Source organism: Condylura cristata, unplaced genomic scaffold, assembly GCF_000260355.1.
Source record: "Condylura cristata isolate star-nosed mole 26May11 unplaced genomic scaffold, ConCri1.0 scaffold00029, whole genome shotgun sequence".
Taxonomy (NCBI): Eukaryota; Metazoa; Chordata; class Mammalia; order Eulipotyphla; family Talpidae; genus Condylura; species Condylura cristata.
In genome coordinates this window covers 25,039,013-25,061,561 of record NW_004567130.1, presented here as the reverse complement: position 1 = coordinate 25,061,561, position 22,549 = coordinate 25,039,013, and the positions used below count along the sequence as shown (strand labels likewise).

Genomic DNA, 22,549 nt, shown 5'->3' with positions numbered 1-22,549 from the left:
AACTCTCTGATTTATTAACTGCAAGGAACTTAATGTTTTCCAAGGGATACAGGATACATACAAAAATGAGTTAAGTCTGCAGGCAGGATGGCAAAGAAGGAAGAGATGGAGTGAAGTCCCAATACAAGGCATCGTCAAAGAAGAACAAAATATCAGAAGAGCATAAGCGTAAGAAGAAAGAAAGGGAAAAAAAGAGGACATATTTTATCACGGTAAAATGTAGGCTGCTGAAACCCTCCTGTGCTTCTTCACTCTGTAATGCTATAGGCAGCTGTCGGATCCCACCACCTGAGTGTGACCATTTGTATTCTGCTCCGATTTACTGCTTTCTTACCAAGGATGAGTGTCCCGATTATTGATCATCTTTTGGTCCTTGTTCATCAGGAAACATGGCACACGCATCCTGCATGAGTCACGCGCTCGCGCACACCCGGCACCAGCACTCTTACTCTCCTCACTCACTGTACATCCTTGGCTATGTCAGATGCTGCCTCTTCTCTAAGCTGTGCCAGCCCCAGCGTCCGCAGGCCAGTGTCCCTGCAGTCTCACAGCTTGGAACTTCAGTGTCTCATGGAGCTAGAATGTGGATTCTAACTCACTCCTATGCACTTTACTGGATTTCTCTGGTCACATCTGTGGGCTCCCTATTCCGCTAATGACTCCCTTAACTCACAGTCATCCAACCAAAACACACATGCACACAATCACAAAATAACCTCTTGTATTTTGAATGCCGGTTGTTCTCCAAATTTTCATGCTTTTCCTTTCCTGTCCCTAAGTATCAAGCTCTTGCCCCCCGCCCCAACTATTCCTGACAACAGCCTTCCCTAACGGACTTTTCATCTTGAGCACCTTCCTAATAGCATTCTTCACGAACATGCTGAATGTCTCCATATTTACCGAAATGACAGTACAGATGCTGTAAGTTGGCTTTCAAAGACCCTCACTATCTGACTCAACTCTTACGTGCTGATGCCTATCCATCCTGTCTTGGAAGATGGCCACCCCAGTTCTGGATGCAGAAACTCTGTTCAGCTCTGCTCTGCAGGAACTCATTTCCTGACACTTCATTGATCCTTTCCCACCCTTTTAACTTCCATGCGCGATCTACATCACATTGTTTCACACAGCTTTACTTTAATATTCATTTCTGTTATTTCACATTAGTTTGCAATAGGGTCACAATTTTTGTTTTGTCATATTTTGCTAAAATGTCAAAGGTGCAGCACCATGTTAAATATAGCATGGGAATTTTATGATATTGAGATAAGAGTTTTAATAATGAATAGCGAGAATAGATTTTTAAAAGTTATGTGGAAGGTACCAGAGAAAATGGAGCTGTATCGCATGCAAACTTACCAGAGAAGACACTAGGAATCTTGGAAAGAAAGCTTTTGACAGTACGAATAGGAATTCCATTTTTTTCATCTTGCATGCGTGCTATGACGTCTTCCATCTAAATAATAAAATAGAATGGTTGTTTTTTAGCTTAGACTTTTTGAGAAAAGTCAGTTCTCATAACAGTTTTGTTTTTCAGTTTTATCCAATTAAGAATATTACCATCACAGTTTCACTTGCTAGATTTAGACACATTAATATTTTCAGTTTGTCTAAAAGCTGGAAATGTAACTGGAAAAGTAGACATTTTACGGTCCATTCAACTATTAATAGAATTGTGTGCTTTGAATATTGCCTCTCTTCTGGCTTCACATTCATTGGTTATAAAGACTGACATAAATCAGACTCTATATTTGAAGCTGTCAGAAAATTCACTGCCATAGCAAAATTCACATTATAGTAATGTTACCTCTACAGGACTCAAATAAAATGCCTCGAAAGCATGTACTTTGATTTCCTCTTTGTAGGAAAGAGTTGATATGATTTGTTTTAATGGTGATTTCTAAACCTTGGTGAAAATACAGGGCTTACTGCCGTTAGTCACGGCTTCTGTCACTAAGGCTTAGAGTATAAAACATCCACCCCCGCCACACACAAGGATGTATACATTTGATAGAATGGATGCAACACAACAGCTTCCCATCTCATGGATTTCACTACATTTGTCTGTCTTTAAATAATGCCATTTCGTTAGCTTTTGTCTTGAGACTGTTTTTCAAAGTTTTAAAGGGATGTACAAAGTACTACACAGACTCCTTCACAGAGTGGACTTTAGTCCTAATAAGATTCATTCAAATCAGAATCTCAGCCTTCCCTTGTGTGCTTTTAAACCTGTGGCACATAAGAACACATGGATGTACTCAAGCTTAGCACAGATACCCAAATCCATTCATTCATTCATTCCACAAATAGATCCTGTTGCTGACTACTGACCAGACATAGAAGAGTGCCACAGATATGAAGATGAATATACAAAGTCCCTTCCCTCATGAAATTCACACCCACTATTGAAAACAATCACACAAGGCAAGGTTTGCAGTTTAACAAGTAGTGCTGTACTAGTGTATTTTCCTGGTTTTGATAATTATGCTACCTTTATACAGGATGTTAAATTGAAGGAAACTGAGCCAAGAATGTATTAAGAATTTTTTTCTATACTGTTTTTGTATTTTTTCTGTAAATCTAAAATTATTTCAAAACAAACTTTTTAAGAATCACATTCTAAACTTTTTAGCAATGATCAAATTTCCATCAACACTACAGTGTGATTATTCACCTGGGAGAACACTGATCTAGATAAATATCAGATTTATTAATGGAAGGAATAACTAGGAGTGTGGGAAGGATGATTCAGAGTGAGACTGGCTGGTATTTGACACTTAGTTTTATTCATTATCGATTATGTTACTTCGAATTCAGTAGCCTCTCTAAGGCTTAGTGTATGCAGCTATAAAATGGTGCTAATAATTTGGACAACTCTATCACAACGTGCATAGGATTGAGTTGGGGTTAGAGTGAAGTATTTTAGGGTTAAAGGGTATGACAAACCTAAAGCATAGTAAATAAATATGCAAATATTGAACTTTGAATATCCACAATCCTTGACACTTGGGAAAGCTTATTCTCCATATGCAACATTTTTTCTATGTGAGGGAAGCACCAAACTCTCCAGCCTCTTTGCCATTTAACTTCCTCTATGCCAGGTGAGTTGGTCTAGTTAGTGGTTTAGAAGATTTTATCATGAGAACGTGCCAGCAAGGCCTGTTTCTTTTTCCTGGGGAAGCTCACATCCAAATCTGAAGATTTGGAGATCCCTGCCCTGCTGGGTGTATAAATCTGTACAAACCTGGGTTCCAGAATCAATGCTTTTGTGTGCACTTCTCAGTAATAAGTCAGCCATTGAGGACATACTGTGACCCATATCTTTGGTTGGGATTTTCAATTGGTACAGAGCACAGGAAGGGAAGTTATTTTACTAGGCCCACCAAATAACCCAACAATAACTAACTCTTTTCATGTAATAAAAATATCACAGCTAATAAGAGAGATATTATATGACTTGCATTTCTTTCTTTTTAGCAATAATTCACTGAAGACACATCCAGAAAGGAAGACTAAGCTGCTTTGTCTCACCAAGTATCATCCTATAAATCTTTATATCATCAATGTAATGGCTTTAACGCAGTACAGATTAGACAGTCACTAAAATCTCTGATTTCCATGTGAATCATCCCAGCACTGTGATGATAATCACTCTGGCTGGAGGGTGGATTAAGAAGCATCTCTATCAGTAGAGCTATTTTCTCTGCAAGGTCAATTCACCTCTCATTTCATTGGATAGTAAAGGAGCAAGATTAGGAACCTGGGAATCAAAAATAAATGCTGTGGTTCTAATTTTAAATATTCATTGTTTTTATGCATCATAATTTCCATAATGGATATAAAAAGGTAAACTCCATGAAAAATAGGATTTGCTTTCTAGACAGAAAATATTATCATGGAAATGTATTCAATTGCTTTTATCTTTCTGCAGATTACAGTTTATCTATTATGATGGCCTGGGGTGAGCAAACAGATAAAAAAGGTCAAAATTAAATCCCCAAACAAAAGCAAAGGAAATCTGGCTTATTAAGGCAAACAGCAGTCAGGAAGGTCACATATAAAGACCCTTCCATTTTATTTACTCATTCTTTCAGACATTCATTCAGAGTCTATTTTTTAAATTCTTGATTAGGTGCTTTTTCACTATTACCAAAAACAAATTGGATGAGAGCGAATGCTAAAGGCAAAAAAATCTAGAGCAAGATTACATCAAGAGTGGTGCAAAATTAAGAAGCAACTCAAGTATTAAAAATCTACAGTTCCTCGGAGGAATGTAAGCACCCCGAGAGAAGATCTGTTCATAAGGCTGCCACTTGAGCTGCAACATGTTAGTTACCATGTGAGTTGTTTAGTTATCATAAACACTAACTGTACCGGAAAAGAACACTGGCCTTCTGTCAGGAGAGCTGCACATACTGGGGGTCACTGAGACTCTGAGTCTTTCTTCACCCTTAAAATAAAAATTGGGTGATCTGACGACTTCTTCTGGCTGAGAGATACTGACGATTGAATAGAATTATAAATGTTTAGAACTGGTTAAGATTCCTAACGTAAGACAATGTGTGAATTTCCTATCAAAGACAAGTTGATGAGCCCATTAATTGAACAGGACTGGTAAAAAAAAATTTATGTGCTTCCAACTGTCAGCTTATTTTAATTTCAATGCATATAGTAGAGTGATTAATAGCATGCATTTAGTTCACTCACATCTGGACGATGGTGAGGAGACAAAAGGGACTTTGAATAGAAGATGTGTTCAGATGAAAATTTTTGCATTACAAAACTACAGAAAAATAATATTTTAAGGAAAGAGGGAAGTTATAAAACAACTGCATCATTATTTTACAAGATAAAAACAATTTTGTGTGCATTTTCTTTGTGAATCTGTTACAGATTCACATACAGGAAGAGGGGCACCCCTGAACCCCCAAACCTGCCTGCTCTAAAGGGCTCTGCCATCTGCCGCATCGAGACAAAACCTGCAAGACTTTAATGAAAAGCAACTTTAATACAGTGAGTCTGCAACACGGAAGGCAAAGAATATAACCGCTACATCAAACCCTGACGTGACCCGTCCCCTCGGGGGCAAAAGCCCACCCAAACGGGACTGGCCCAGAGCGAGACTGAAAGCCGCCACAAGCCTAAAGCGCCTTCTGGCCGGACCGTAGAACAGGGTCAGGAATGGCCAGGCACGTCTGGGAGGAAAAGAGCAACATCAATCAAACACTGCCACAGTCACCTCCCGCGGGTCTCTCACCCACATCTCTTTCAACCAGTCCAGGGCCAAGAAATAAACATGGTTTCTTCATGTCTCCCTCTGCTCCCTCTCCTCCTCAGGTCTCCTCTGGCTCTCTCCATCCTTCCCTCCTCAGATTCCTTCTCTTCTTTTCTCTGCTCAGCTCCACCCTCCTTCTGGGTGGGGCAGGGAAAATGGAAATTCCCCTTTTCCTAGGGACCCCCCTGTTACAAATTAACCTTCTGGAGCTCTTCAGAGAATCAAGAAATTGAATTTGTGTTGACTACTTTTACAACAGTGATCTTTTCCTATGGAAAATAATTTTCTATGTGTGATAAAGTAATTTATCTCTAGTAAAGTAGTTTTAAGAATATCTGTCTCAAAACATTTTTGAAATTCTATAACTATTACAATTCTATTACTACTGCACTTTTTAGTTAGTTATTACTTTATACTTATCTTTTCCCCCTTAGATGTGAACCTTTTGAGGAGAGAAATCTCACTTTACTCATTTTTGTATCACTAATTATACAAAGTGCTTGGTCTATAAGGAATACTCACCAAAAAAAAAAAAAAAAGGCAAAGTGGCATTGCATTTTTGTTTAAGGTGCGTTTTATTTTTCTGAGAGACTGAAAGCAAAAATTTAAGTTAAATTGATTTAAGTTTTCTTCTTGAGATATTTGAATGCTTGTTTTCCTTTTATCTAACATTCCGTGAAAAGAGGCTGACAGAGAAACAGTGAAACACAACGGACCGTAAAGTGAAACCCTAATTTTGGGATTCTATTTAATGTAAGGTTTCTTCAGCTTATTTTTCAGGGGAACTTCTTCCTTCAGTAAATGAGGCGAGTCAGTGACTGTTTATGAAACCCGTGAGGCCTATGGCTGTCTCCTGCCTTGGCTGTGACTCCCCTGTAGAGCTCTCCAGGAGACAGAAGACACTGTTGAATTCCAACACACAGCTCTTTTCCTATAGTTCATAATTAGCATTTCTTTTGCACTAATTTAGATGTCACTTCAATACGTGCGATGTGTTGCAAATACTGTTCAGGTTAAACATTCTGCCCACACACTTGCCAGAATGAAAGAGAAAGCATATTAAGCAGGTACATCTTTGAAAAGAGCTCCTAATTATTCAACTAGCGTCCACTAGACGGAAGATTCACAAAATTACTGCCTTGAGGCCCTGCTAAAGTTAGAAACAATGATGGAAATTTAATTAGTTAAATTTACTGATATCTACATTTGCCAGAACTTTTTCACAATACCAGTATTATTGATTTCATTCAGACAATAGCTTTACAAAGACAACCTGACTGCAGTCAGAATATTTATATAAAGTAAAACGAAAACATTTTGTACTTTGTGTACTGAAAGAGAAATAATTCAATAATTTCAACCAAGCTTTCCCACTTTTTCTTGTAATATAGCATTAAGCATACGCATTTGCAGATATAAGCGAAACACTGAATGAATATATTGAATGTTTCTGTTCTCATGTGCTCATCCCACTTACATTCAAATTATTGCATGGACCCACTTTATTAAGTGCTAATGATTATAGTGAGAAATGATGAGTAAAGAAATTTTTGGATTTCTTGGCAATTAGTTGCTTGCTGGTATTACATGCTTTAAATCTGCCCAGTATTCCTGTAACTGTAGGAAATTTTGATAAGGAAGTTTATGATTTACAATTATAAATTAATCAATGAAACAGCTGGCCTTTAGTAAATTCTGAAGAATAATGAGATTAAAATTTAAGCCAATAATGGTGAATGTTTCTAATTGATATTTTTCCTGAGATGAATGTATCTTTACTTAGAATTAGTCACCATTTTCATATAAAAAAGTAACACTCATGAATAGTTATGACTAAAATGATACACTTGTTCAACATTTACATGTATATACATGTATATACATGTATATACATGTCCTGGTCCAACTTGAACGTAGTTTTTTTTCAAGAACATTCACTATCTTCACTAACTTGTAAACAGAGAAATATGCTTTTGTATTTTTGCAGAAGTAGAGAAGTATTCTTTCCTGATTTGTCAATGTTATTTTTTTAAAATAAAATATCCGTTACTTCCATTTTAAGGAATGTAACCTCTGCTGAAAATAAACAGATAAAAGAACTGTGTGTATTTCATAGTTAAGATTACTTGGCTTACCAGTGACTTGTATTCTGATTTACATCATCACAAATGAAGAAAGGTGTGTAAGTGCTTTGGGATGCACTAGGTCACTCCGAGATCAAATACAGCCGTTCTTCAGGACACCCTCTGCCCTTCACCTTAGCTCTTATGACTTCCTTAACTTTTCTTCTCAGCCCAGAATCTTCTCCAAGTTGCCGAATAAGGAACAATGGTTACTACTGTCTTTTCAGTTTCAGAGTTTAGTATCAGGAGCCCAGGGATAAACTTGTCCTCATCTCATTCCAGCACGTGGGCAAAATCCCTTTTTCATAATGCTCTGGAATTGGGAGAGCTGGGAGAAAGGCTGAAGACACCATAGTTTTACTACAGCTACGTGCAATGGAAAAGCCTACTGGAAATCAGAGGGAGAGTTGTACAGGGAAAAATATGCTCTATAGAAAAATGGTGGCTACTGGATAATGAGAAGGAGATAAAGAGTGATGCAGGGAAGGGCCCTCCCTGGTGGCACAACAGGTTGAAGCACAGCACTGTGAGGCTATCACTGCCACTGCAGTGCGAGTTCGAGCCCCAGCCAGGGAGCTGACCCACTTGGCACAGCAGACCTCTCTCCTGGCCTGCCCACTGCTCCTCTCAGCAATGGATTTCAGTCAGTCTGCCTGTTCTGCTGCCTACTCTTTCTCTGGTGAATCCTCTCACCACCCACCTCCCACCTCTGGCCTGTACCTGAGTTCTTATACAAAAATAAATTAAGGGGAAAAAAAAAAGTGATGCAGGGAAGGGTTCCAGACCAGCAAATCAAATGAATGAGACTGCAGAGCTATAAAACAAAGGAAGTAACATGACCAAATAAATTACTTGCTTAATTTACATTTAATCTTTGGTGATGGTAGCATTTGACTGTGAAGTACAAAATGCCGAAGATTTTACTAAATATGACAGAGCAACTTGAATTTTTAATTCAGGTTGTTCCCCTCTGAGGTGTCACTGATGTAACTTTGAAAAAAAGTCCGATGATGAATCTCTACTGCGTTCAGAAGTTACGTCGAAGCATATCCTGCTGAAACCATGGGGGAAAGACTCACGGGAAGACAAAACCAAGCTGCGCCTAGAGATGGGCGGTACAAATGCAGGAAGGTGCGCGGGTGGCTTCCTCTCAACCCGTGCTTTGTCCTGGATCCAAGATGCAAGAGAGCGACACGCTCGCTTCCAACCGAGTTGCAATTCTTCATCTATGTCCCTGCATCCGAGGTATTTTAACCCCTTGAAAGGTTTTGAACCTCGGTGCAACATTTCCATCAACTTTCTTCATGCAAAGCCTGGTATTTTCTATAATGGACTCCTACTTGAATACATGTCAAGCGGCTTCTGTTTGAGCACACATCTGTCCACTCAACTGACAAATCCCGAAGTTAATTGGGGAATTAATCAGAATATTGTGCTTTCTGTTTAATTTTTAATTTCCCTAATAGCTCTGTGAGTTATCTAGAAGTAAAGGGCCATTCTCATTTCTGCGGAGTAAGATTCAAAACTATCGTTCCACCTCTAAGATACATTTTTAAGCCGGCACTGTGAGTTTGCAATTCTGTATGGCATGTTTCTGGATCACATTTTGTCACCACACCTGTCACCAAGTGTCCACTCACCATCCACCACTAAACAACCTTCCCCTTCTGCCACCTTCCTTCCTCCATCCCTTCTGGAAACCACAACTCTGTTGTCAGAATATAAACATTTGCTTTTGTTTTCTTTATACTTATAAATGAGCGAAAGAGAATTTTCATTTCTCCTCTAACTTATTTTCACTTATCAAAATACCCGGCTCTCCCTGGTGGTGCAGCAGGTTAAAGCACAACACTAAGAATCGAAAAACACTTCCGTGTGAGTTCGATCCCACCTGCCCTGGAGGTAACCACAGGGCGCAGCAGACCTCTCCTGACCCGCCCGCTGCTCCCTCAGCAGTGGACTTCGTCGATCTGCCTGTTCTGCTCCCCGCTGTCTCTGGTGAAGCCTCTCACCACCCCTGAGCCTCTGGCCTGTACCCCAGTTCTGTATGCACAAATAAATAAATCTTAAAAAAAATACCCTCAAAGTTCATGATGTATGTTTTTTATGATTGCATAGTATTCCATTGTGCACATGTAACATGTCTTCTTTATGTAGTCATCTATCATTGGGCTACGTTGTTTTCATCCCATGGCTACTGTGAAGACTGTCTAATTAACGAGGGCACACATGTATTTTTGAGTTAGTGGCTTTGTATTCTTTTCAGGGCGATACCCAGAAGTAGGATTTCTGGGGCATCGTATAAAAAACAAGTCTGTTTTCAAGCACATAGGTGTTTTTTAATTTTTTTTAATTGAGGCAAATGGCTTCTATCATTGCTGGTAATTTGGACGTGGAGGCTCCCTCTTGGGTATGACCCTTGAAGAACCCACCACATGGCCCCCGGTCTACCATCACGGTCCACGGTGCCCTCTATCCCCCCTTATTCTCATCACGCCACGTGTGTCCCCGCTGCACATTCCTGTTCTGTCGCCAGCTTTCATGTGCTCCTTTGCTTCTGTGTGCCTTCAGTGGCTCAGTGCCTGTTCAGCTCTTCTACTCATTTTTAAGCAGGTTCTTTTCTTTATTTTTGTTGAGTTGTATGAATCCTTTGTGTATTTGCTATCAGTCCCTTGTCAGATGTATGGTGTGCAAATACTTTCAGTAGTGTGTCTTTACTGTTTTTCTTAGAGTTTCTTTTGACATGTAGAAGCTTTTTAGTTTGTTGTATTGTAGTACGGGTTGCTTATGTTCTTTTGTTATCCTTGATGCTGGAGACATATCTCCTAAGACAACACTAAAGCTTATGCTGTAAAGTGTTTTTCAATGTACTTCATGTTTCCAGGTCTTATATCCGATTTTTTTAAACCACTTTGAATTGCTTTTTTGTGAATGATGTTTGTGTGAGTGGCATGAGGCAATCATCTAATTTCATTCTTTTGTATGTTGCTGTCCAACTTTTCCAAAATGATTTATTGAATGGTCTTTCCTTTTAGTAAACATGTAGTTGTGGCTCTACTTTTGGGCTTTAAACTATATAGAATTGAATATTCTTGCCAGAACCCAGGACCCAGGAGATGTGGTTGAGAGCTCCTACCTAAAAACTAAAAAAGGAGGCTTGTTTCATTGATGTGCTGACTTACCTGGATTTGACTTGCAAAGCACAATGTCAAATGGACTCACTGCATTTCCCAGCCTGAGTTCTCAGCAGGGATTCAAGAGGAGAATTAAGTTCTTCAAAATAAGATGCTAGTGATTATTTTCTCAAGGTTGGTAAAGGACTAGAGATATTCCAAATGCAAAGGAAAAAGTTAATTTGTCAAATACAGTGGATCCCTCAGACAATTCGGTTATTACAGAGAAAATCCTGCTTGAGAGTGCTGTTCTGAGTAGGCCTGAACAATCAAGATAATGGTGTGTTATTTTTGGAGCCATGGAAATACTGTGTTCTGCTTCCACTAATATAAAGGATTTGGATTAAATGTAGGCAACAGGGCTAAGAATAAATATTTTTAATAAAGTTATATCAAGATTTATTACTTCAGTAATGCACTTTGATGACAACTTCTTTTGTGAAGTAGAGGTTTAGAGATATCTGCAGAACGATTTAAATATAGTTTTACCAGGAGAGATCAAAAGTATGACCAGACACTGCCACAATTTATCTGATTAGAGGTTAACCAAGTGCAAGCCATCTTGCTTTGTCTACAAGTTAGTATCCTGTCTGTGACTTTAATTTTATATACTTTTTAAAAGATATTATAATCTGAAGGTAAGCCTGAAGCCCTTAAAAGGAGAAAGGTATGATCATGCTAGTGATGGTTCGCCTACATTAGAGGCATTCATCAAAAACAAATACACGTACAGTGGTTTGTATTTACCTTATGTTTCATGCTTTGTGAGGTTTTAAATTGGTCTATGCATTGACCCTAAACTTTTCTCCATGTGACATTCTTATTTTACTATGTAAAACAGACTGCTTTCATAGATTGGCTTTTAATTTTTTTAAGATTTATGCACAGAAGGACTAGGGTGGGTACAGGTCAGAGGTGCGGGGGACAAGAAGATTCACCAGAGAGACAGAGTGGGGAGCAGGCCAGGTGGATCTACTGAACCACACGGCTGAGGGAGCACTGGCGAGACAGGAGGGGTCTGTTGCACCATGTAGGTCAGCTCCCTGGCCGGGGATCGAACTCAGGCCACAGTGGTGACAGCGCGGAGATTAATCCCTAGTCCATCAGGGAGGTCCCAGATTGATTTTTGAATTATAATTTCCTAGAATTATTTTGGATCAATGATTAAGTTATGGACAGCAAAAGGAAATAAAAAGTCTCACCTACACCCTTCTTAGCTCCAACTGAAATGAATTTTATTTTTCAGAGGAATATGAACAGAGTCACCTCTCCAGTGCACTGAACAGTTGGATTTAAAGAAACATGCAGTGTGACTTTTTGATTTACCCGTCACATAGGGGCCTTTGAGATGGGAGACTGGGAAAATTACCTCCTTCTTGCTGATGGATTTATGAAGGAAAGCTCTGTACAGAACTTAGCACTTATTCCTTCTACTCTACTTTCAAGAAATAACTACGATGCATGTGGGTGTAGTTTAGGCAAGATGCCTAAGCAAAGGTTGGAGCTTGGATGTACAAATATATAACTGCTGCTTCAGTAACTGCTTTTTACTTCCTGATTGCCAAGGAAAGCAGAACTATTTGCTGCCTGCCGCCTGACAATTCCCAGTGATGTCCTGAGAAAATGAAAGAAAAGTGAAAAATTTTCTTTATTTATAACTGGGTAGCCTGTGCCTATTATCTGATTATAGTTAGGACACAGATGTCAGAAGGTCATGGTGGAATCTGTCATCTTGGTTTGCTGAGGGCTATTCGACTGTGTAGCTAGAAATCTTAAAGTGTGATTACATTCTGCTGCTTTTGGAAACATATGCACTGCTTTAGAACAGTTCTAAATGTGGTGATGTTGTAAAAATGTCTTATGTATTCCTATGTGAACATGCACCAAACATAATTATGAGATGTAAGTACTTTTTAAAACAAACTATATTTGTCTTCTAGGTTTTACAAAGTTCATGAGGCTCACATCTATTAGGTCTCAGGAATCTAATGTGACCTGTGATACATACACTTATGTGCAAAAGACAGTGACAGAAGAATATTTCAGATAAAAACTGTCATTATTTTACACGTTATGCGTGCTTCCTTGAATACTAGGCACATGTATGACATTTGATGCTAACGATGCATTGAATATAGGGAAAGAAGATAGGATCGAATGAACTTGTATAAAAACTTCATAAAGATTCATTTTTCCCTTTTATTTTACACTAATTTATCCAGCTCCTAAATGCATTCCACTTTTTTTCAGGGACTATGATTAAAGAAAATACTGCGAAAACTGACATAAATGCTGAAAGCACCCATTCACCTAAAGCATCTCAGGAAGGTAGTTATTTTGCCCTTTCCAAGATACAGATTTCATTATAGAATATTTTTCTCCTACAATCGAACAATCTCTATTTAAAAAATGCAGATTACACTCTATAATGCATATATTATCAAAGCAAGTGTAGATACCAAGAGAACAAAACAGAAATTAACCTTTAATTATCATATGGCATCCAAAGGAGGAAATGTAAAATATGACCTAGCGTGTTGAATGGTAAACAGAATCCAGATAAAGGGAATTGTGGTGAAGCGCCATTAATAGGGAAAAAAGATAGCTGGATGGACTGGGTTTTATGGTCACACAGGAAGAAAACAGATCTTACTCCACATTGTATACATACATAACTGTATGTGCACATATGAATTTGTATGGCTCTTTTGGGTGAGACGGGTACAAATGGAATGTTTGTATTGTATTTTTAAATAATATATTCACAAAACAGTCTGAAACACAGACATTGTTCTCTGCCATTCATTCCTCCCAGACTGGAACGCGAATGACGGGCTGGGTTGAGCTGTATGCTCCTGAGAAGTGGGCAAATAACAGGCAGCTTTTCTGTCTGGCGATTTTGTGGCTATCCAGTGAGATAATGCCTGGAAAGGCCCTTCTAAGCTCACAGTTAGGTAAAAAACCAGGCCCTCCTCATGTAATTTAGGAATTATCCCACCCATTTTTTTCTATATTTTATTGCTTGAAAGTCCTCTAGTTGTTCTGATCATCTGCAAGCTCATTTGCCACTGGGGTTGTTTCTCGTTAGAAATCGTACAACTTACCATGATCTAAGCTGCTCTGCATGGTCCAGCTTACTTCTTACAATGAAAGTTATGGCCTAAGAATAGTTTTAAGTGAAAAAAACACACAGTGGGCAAAACCACATCAGGAGACAGAAATGAGAGTCAAAGTTAGATGGACGTAGGTGAGGACTTGTGACCGGGCTGCTTCCAGGCCTAAGTCATTTGAACTATGAAAATAACACTAACCACGGGGAAAATACTCAGTTACACCACGAAAGGTTCAAAGTTTTCACATTACCTAACTTTGTTCAGCAGTATTTCCTCACCTGAATCATTAAAGATTTGGAATTTTTAAAAAAAAATATATTTCTTCCAGATAGAATCTAAAGGTGGTAAGTCCTTTCCCTGTTCCATCCAAGCTTGGAGATAGGTGTTAGTAACAGTTACATTTGATTTAAGAGATAAACAAGTTTTAATCAGAAATTGAAAGAAAACAATTAGTATAGTTCTGCTCTGAAATGAGAATTGACTATAATGTGACAGATGATGACGATTTGCAGAATAATATTAACTAAATTACAGCGATATTCATGCCAGGGTGAAGCATGATGAAGTTATGACAAGGCCATGATACATTTTCTTTTTAGAAATTGAGCAAAACATGTTTTCTTCCTTAGATTTTACGCTCTGGACCTTCCCAGAATCATACGTGAGTCATACTGATTTTCCAATTAACCTACACACTCACAGCACACAGGAGCATAGTCAAATAGTTATTTGAAATGTACGGGAATTTGAATTTGTGCTCATTCACTTAAACCTACTCACCAAAATGTGGATGTTATTTCACTCTTTCTGCAACAGCGGTTCCCAGACTTAAGGCTGCATCATAATTACCTGGGAGGGCTTGTTGATTCCCTAGAGTTCCGGGGTCAGTAGGGGGGAGCAACAGCTGACATTTTGCTTTTTTAACAATGTTCCTGCCTATACTGATATATATTGCTGGTCTGAGGGTTACACGTTAACAATTACCCATTCTAGAGAACTGGCAGAAGCTGGTGAGAATGAGACGGAGACGGAGATAAACATATGGGAATTAGGAATAAAATAGGGCAACATTTTAGAAGAGAGATAAAAGATGCCCTCACCATTATAACCTACCAGTCTTCTCTCAAAATATCACAAGCCTGATTCCTCTTTCTTTTTAACTAAATATAAGCAGCACAAATGTATAAACTGGAGATGGTTATGCCCAACATCCGATGTCACTTCACTTTTTTTTTTTTTTTAAAGGAAACCAAAGCCTTTGATGTCTTTTGCTTGCTGAGCCTTACTACAGACAGCGGCAATATTTATTAGCCGAGCAGAAAATGAAGGGAACTTTACTAATAAGCTGCTTTATTACATCAGCTTGAATCACATTAAATAATAAGAATAAATAGTGCTTTAAAAGCACATGAGGGCCTCCCTGGTGGCCAGGGGTTTAAGTCTCCGTGCCATCACCCCAACAGCCTGAGTTCACTCCCTGGCCAGGGAGGGACCCACAAGGCTCAGCTGACCTCTCCTGTCTCACCTGCTGCTCCCCTCAGTCTGTTCTGCTCCCCACTCAGTCTCTAGTGAGCCCTCTCATCCCTGTACCTCTGGCCTGTACCCCAGTTCTTCTATGTAAAAAATAAAACACATAAATCTTTAAAATAAACTTAAATAAAATACAGCACACCACATGAGTCATCATCATTCATCTTAACTGAAAAATGTCATGAAAAAAGACAGGAGTGACATTCTCTTAGTGACAGACAGCTCTCAAGGAACTCTCCTCATTCACAAGTCATACATTCTATCCTTTTTCATGAATAAAAAAATCCAAATAACATAATTTAAGTATACCTGGAAGTCTGAAGACCATACATGATACATGAAAAGACATACATGCATTATTTTGAAGGGGGACTATTAGCCCCAAATTTCAAAGTATGCCTAAAAACTCTCACAGATGAAAATCATTTTTTTTTAATTTTTGTAAATGATTCCACTTAAAGAATAAATTCTATAGAAAAGTCACTGTAAAACAGTGAAATACTGTAATTATATTGCAGTATATTGAAGACTGGGGTACAGTGTAAAAACACAGTAGTGTAAGATTTATTTAAATTGTTTATTTAAGTAGTTAAATTGTAGTAGTGTTTATTTAAATTGTTAAAGAGTAGAACTATATTGTAGTTCTGTATGGTAGTAATACTTTCTAGTGATATAGACAAATAAAACCCTTCATTTTTTACATAAAATGAATACAAATAGAGTTAGTCTATGTTATTACTATTCTATTATTACATATACATAATTCTGTGTATTCACGACAATGTCCTAAAAGCACAATGTCTGTAAGTTCAGCACAGACAGCCTCAGACTGTCCGCGCAGGCTGCTGGGCACCAGTGAGGGCCACATCAGCTGTAGCATGTGCTGGATGGAGCTGGTGTACACTTGTTTACAAGAACCAAATGATCACACTTGCAGGAATTTTGTAAAAACTTGTTAAACTTGAATTTGGCCATGGCAGCAAATGCTGTAGCATAGAAGCCAGTGAATGAGGGCTGGTTTTTTCCAAACGTGTTTACTTATTTCTACAGGGTCACAAACAAATGCAATTATAAGCTACCACTTGAAAAGTGAATCCTACCACTTGAAAAGATAATGCACAGCGGCCTCCTTGGTGGCTTGGAGTAAGTCTTGGCACTACCAACACTAAGATCTGAGTTTGATCCCCGGCCAGGGAGGTGACCGGCCTGGTACAGCAGACCATGAAGGCCCCAGCTCAAACACACCTGTCTTGCCCACTGCTCCCCTCAGCAATGTATTTCATCTTTTCTCTCCCCACTCTGTCTCTGGTGAGTCCTTCAATGCCCCGCACACCTCTGGCCTACACCCCAGATCTTCTACACAAAAATAAAGTTAAAAAAGAAAAAAAAAACACAACAATGAGACAAACAAATATAACTTTGCCCTAAATTTAATCTAATCAAGAGAATATAATTTAAAAACTGCAATTTATAACACAGCTAATAAATGATATATGCTTGTTCAAATAGAGAGGTGTGAGAATCAACCAAAACTATGAAGGGAGCATTGGAGAGGAGACAGATGACGAGAGAGGGAGAGGCCAGGGGGAGCAGGCTCAGGTGAAGCTGGCGTGCTGAGGAGACCCACTCGGACACACAGGCACCATGAGGGCCCCAGCTCAAACACACCTGGTTTCTGTCGAGCTTGGTTAGTAAAAGGACCAAACCTTTGTCATAAACAAGGGTGCATAAAAACAATAAGCATGGCCAGGAAAAAGTACCACCTCTACTGTGTGAATCCAACTATAGCAGTTATTTCTGTTAACCATTTAATCATTTCGTAAGCTGTGCCTTCGCTTTATTTCTCTTTTCTAGCTTATTGTCTGTATCCCCGAATTTTAAAAAGTCACCTTTAAAAAAGTCATCTCCAGATACTGCCCTAAAGTACTTGAAGATTTCTTCATGAATATTGATTTTACATTGCTCCAAAAGTATTGGGAGTTATTTCTATCTTTCTTAACATTTGTGGGTTTTCCCTACATGATATGGTGTTGAAAAAATAAATCTCCAAATTAAGGCTAATAGATGCATTTGACATTAGCTTTGTACCCATTCATTTTCTGATAATACATGATGCAAAATCAGTAACATTCAGCCTCAGACAGAGTCAAACGGAAATGAAATATGTAAGGTTAAAACACTAAAATTTTGCCCTTATAGATTTGCCTGTTCTGGACATTTCATGTAAATTACGCTATGCAATGTGTGTTTCATAGATAATTACTTTCCTCCACATGACTTCTGAGTCCATGCATTTTGGTTCAAGTGACATTACCCTCCCTTCCTCCCCTCACTTCTTTTTTCAAAATCACATTCCATTGCATGAATGTATATTTTGCTCAGACATTCATAATGACAACCGACATTTGGGCTGTTTCCACTTTGATGTTATGAATAACACTGCAGTCAATACCAATGTGCAAATTTTGGATGAACTTTTTTTTTTTTTTAATTCAGAAGTGGAATTCTGGGTCAGGTGGTTACTTTATGTCCAGCTATTTAAGAGACTGTCAAACTGTTTCCCAAAGTCACTGCACCATTTTACACTCCTATCAGCAAGCATCAAGGCTCCCATATTTCCATGTCACGAACAATTTAGTACAATCAAGAGCTAAAATGTTTTACACAAATAATGACACAGTTGACCAAATACAGACATTGTCTGTCTCCTTGATGAATGACATTGTACTCTCTCATTCTAGTTTTGATTGGCATTTCCCTAAAAATTATTGATATGCATTGTCTTTTCATGTGTGTATGCCATTCTTTTTAAAAATTAAAAAAAAATTGTTACATTTAAAAAAATACATTCAACTTAAAAAATATATTCATTTGCTTATTCTAACTAATCTTTCCTTGTAACTTAATATTCCCCACTTAGAAGAGACTCTCTTCAGTGTAGACTCAATCGATATTTCCAGTCATGAGTTTGGTGCCAGCATGAGGCACGGTTTTGACCCAGTGCCCAGCAAACACCTTATTTCTAAGTGTCTTCACCTTATTTCTAATGCGAACACCATTAGGAGAAGCCTTTGCCAAATACCACTGGCCCTTCACACCTAAGCTCCTCTTTCTTCTCCCCTGCTACAGGTTCCGGAGACCAGTCTCCACACCAAGCTCCTAGTGTTGGCTTCTGACTGGAACACGGGGAGGGGAGAGCAGGGTGGGCATTTTCCCACTGTCCATTCCCTGGGGGCTACAGTCTGTCTATGGCTGCCGCCTTTCTCTTTCTAGGAAACAATCTTTCTAGACAGACCCCTGTGTGTGGCTGGATGGTTTTAACAGCTACCGACAAGCCATCTTTCCTCTTATTCCTACAGCCAGAGGTGGGAAAGACTTCTTCAGTGAGGGCCCTTATTCTACTCCATTCCTGGGGGTTCCCTTAACCTTATTCTAGACAGAGCATCTTTGATACTTTTCAAATCCTCCTTTAAAGGGTTTATCCTCTTTCCTTCTTGCATCCTTATGAATACACTGTATAAGCAACACTCTTTAATGAAACCCAAGACCAACACATACATGCAAACAAAATGGTAGCATTCCTATGCATCTGGAAGTAGTTAATCCAGTTCCATTTGCTACAAGTTGCCCATCGGCCATTTCTCCCTGATCTCATGTTTTAGGCTTCCCTTGAGGTCTTGTCACTCCCCACCACAGCTGCTAGTCACGTGCAGTAAAAGTCTGTTTGGCTTGCTCCACCCTAAACAGTTCAAAATGGAAAAACTATTTCCCTAGAGTCACTTGAGTAGTTTTCTCCAACTCAGAAAAGTGTAATTACTCAGGAGTCAGCGTGCTCTCACAACAGGGGATTTAACTGGCATTATGAACTGCTGACCATCAAGCTTTTCTACCAATGGGGACTTAGAGAAAGACAGGAGCAGAGTCCCAGCTGAAGCTCCCAGGAGGGGCCACACCGGCAGGATCAGCTCTGAGGCTTCATGTCACCAACTACCTAATCCCCGTGGTCACCGGGCTGAGAAACCCCTGTGAGGTAATAATCTCAAATGCTCTTTGTGAGTGCAGGTCCCTGGACTTCCAAAGCCACTAATTGGCATCCATCGCTGGGAATACAACTGGAAATCTGTACTTTCTACCAGTCCTCAAGGAAATGACTATGACCTCGTGAGGTAAGGACCATTGCCCATACATGCTCATGGAATTCTTCAGAGAAGCTAAGGAAGAACGCATTTCCATAGACCCAAGACGCTGAAATGGTGTGCTGTACAGATTTTATTGATTCTCTAGTTTGTTCTTACAATGTTAGTATTTACATAAATAAAAGTATTTTTCAAATCAACTGCTCTGGAAGATATCTTTCAGCACTGGCTGCTAAAATATTCAAATTCTCATTCTAACCGGCATTGATGTGCTGGTACATTTGCTATTTATTTCTCTAGTTTTTATATAACTGGTTTCCTGTAAACACATTTTTGTGTTGTATCCACACATTCACCAGTGTAGCTGTGATCCAGTGTACTGTTGCTATCTCACAGTGATGTTTGCAAAGGCCTTATCAGTAAGAAATTCTAGACACTGTTATGATTTATTGAGGCAAAGAGGATTTATCACAAAGGCAGTTTTGCGAACCTACATGAAACACCACCTTCCTTGGGAAGCCATAAATGTAATGTTTCCAGGATCTTCACTGAGGCAGGGTGCTATTAACACACTGCACAGTGATTTCAAGGAACTTGAATTCCTCCACGTAAGCCTAATCATCTCTGCCATTGTGCCGTCTTGGGCCTGATTAGATGAATACTTGGTTGGCTACGATTGGGATAATCCAATGAAGAGATGCTCAAGTTAGTGTTTGAAATATGCAGCCCCCGTGGCGGTAATAGGCCTGTAGCACAGTGCTGAAAGCCAGTATGCCAACGTCACGCTGTTGGCTGGACTGGTTAAGGCTGCAAGACAATACAATCAGGATGATCCTTTCTCTTTCCTTTCTGGCCCCCATTTATTCCTTGAAATCTTAACTTCCCAGAGAGTCAGTAGAAATAAGTCAGAAGGACTAGTCAAAGAAGAAATGCAAGGTGTGTTGAAAAACTTATTATTCATTTAAGACAGATAAATAGTACCCGAGTAAAGATTCCTGCAAGGTATTAAGAATATTGAGAACTTCATCGACAGCAATCCCTACTTATTTTAGTCACTGTATGCAACACTTTCATTAACACTACTTAATCTTTCAGGAGCTTTCAGTCACAGTAAGTGTGTATCAATTTAATGATTTAATAAGATCATTTATTAAAGTTCTGGGCTCTACACTAGTGCAAACATTTTTATTTATAAAGACCTATGAGCTGTAAAGTTGAAATAAGGAAATACAGATGTCATGTTTCCCATTCCAGTGTTACTCAAAGGAAAATAAGTTTATATTAAAATAACTGTGGATATACGTTTAAAGACAAATTTTGTTCCCTTTATATGATATAAATTAGACACATTTGTCAGACTGATAACAGAAAATGCTAGCATTGTACAGAATAGTGCCAGAATTATTAACCTCTTTAGTGAGGGCCTAGAATTTCTGCAGGTACTGTTAGACCTGCCTTACAGCCTTCAAGTGGCATGTCATTCTAGAACTCCACTTTAAAATAAAAGTTAGCACCTAAATATTTATTATGAACATCCCCTTGTAATACATCTAGTGAGGTACTATACAATTTGGTGAAGGAACGTGTCATACAAATAAGGGATCAGATGCTATGGCCCAAATGGGGCTAGACTCAAAGAGAACTAAAGGGAAAATGGAAAATTCCTGTTCTGCTCCTCTGGGAGAATCGTTTTCCAACAGAGGGAGGCTCTGGTCCTGTCTGATGATGCTGGTGACGCATGCGGGCGTGTCTGTGTGCGAGTGCACACGGGGCAGGATGTCAACCTGCGCGTTAGCTAAGCGAGGCAAAGTGCACAGTCAGCGTACTCTCTCAGTGGCGTGACAATGATGTTGTATACTCAGCCTTGTTCTTACTTCTCGGTCTCTATTTGTTCAGGATCTGGACGGGGGAGAGAGCACTAATTACTGACCCCCTTCAAGTACAGTAATAGAAAATTCTGATGGAGAACCCCAATCTTAAAATAAGCTTAAAAGGAAAGAAGAGACGCATAGCAAGGAAGGCCAGAGGGTGGGAAGCGTTGAAGGTCGGAAGAATCCCAGTGTGCAGTAATGTTCCTCAAAGCAAGGACTTACAGTAGCCTTCTCGAACTTAGAAGTCCTTCTCTTTGAAATCATTTCACATAAATAATAAATGGTCTAATTCCATGAAGTGCCTAATTTCCCAGATAGCCTTTGTAAGTACCTTCGCTTACTTCTGAGACGTGGGATGAACAATAAAGGAGGTAAGACATAGACCATCTTGCTTTTGTGAGTCACACTGCAAAGGGGGAAGACGGAAAACAATACCTGAGAGAAGTATAGGAAATATTTTAAAGTACGAAGGTGTCCCTGTGTAAAAATAAAGACAAACGAGGGGCAAAGTGTAACTGGGGTTCACTTAATTGGACAGCTGGGCAGGAAACGCCGGCCTGTGATCAGGAAATTTGAACAGAGTCCTCGTTGCCCGGGAGAGAGCCCAAGGAGACTTAGGGGAGAGAAATTCAGACAGCGGGAATAGTAACTGTACAAAATCTGAGGGAAAATCAGCCAGGTTTCCTAGGAGCGGCAACTGACCTACGCCGAAGAGAAGTAGTGGACTCAAGACAAAACTGACCATGGGTCGCAGCAGCAGGAAGACCAGTGAGAGTCAGGGAAGATCCCAGAGAAAGTGAAGTAATTAAACCTGTCTTGAAGATGAATCTGCTAATGAATAGGGTGTCTCTTCCAGTACCAGGAAAACAGGCCAGAAGTCATTAAAAACTTCAGTGTGAGATGATTCAAACTAGCCTTCGGCAGTTAATACTGGTGTCAAATCTGAAAACTCACATGAAGGCAAAGCTGTCAGAGCCGGAGACATGTTCGATGACAGGGACAAAGGAATGAGCGCTAACTCAGTGTCACAGCACTGAGCTCACTGTCGGTAGGCAGACATGGGAAATGATCTAAGAAATGATCTAATAACTGATCACTCAGGAGATAGGTAAACAACAATACCAGTAACTAGCAAAAAATATATATTGTTCAATCAAGAAAGGAGTATAGTGCAGACATGAAAAAGAATAGCAAAATAAGCAATGTGACCACAGGCATGTAAACTAAAACGTCAAAGCCAAAGGGGCAGCAACGCTGAAAGCTGGTTCATTGAAAAAAATCAACCCAACATACAAAGCTCTAGCTAGACTCACAGTGATGAAAAGGGA

General features: G+C 39.2%; 1 protein-coding gene across 1 annotated transcript in view; it reads right to left on the bottom strand.

Moving 5' to 3' along the window:
- Positions 1-22,549, bottom strand: part of RGS7 (regulator of G-protein signaling 7) — a 213,470-nt gene that overhangs the window by 92,714 nt on the left and 98,207 nt on the right. The window contains exon 3 of the mRNA XM_004691057.2: positions 1,360-1,456. Within this exon, the coding sequence (XP_004691114.1) occupies positions 1,360-1,456 (97 nt within the window). The remainder of the gene's footprint in view (positions 1-1,359; positions 1,457-22,549) is intronic.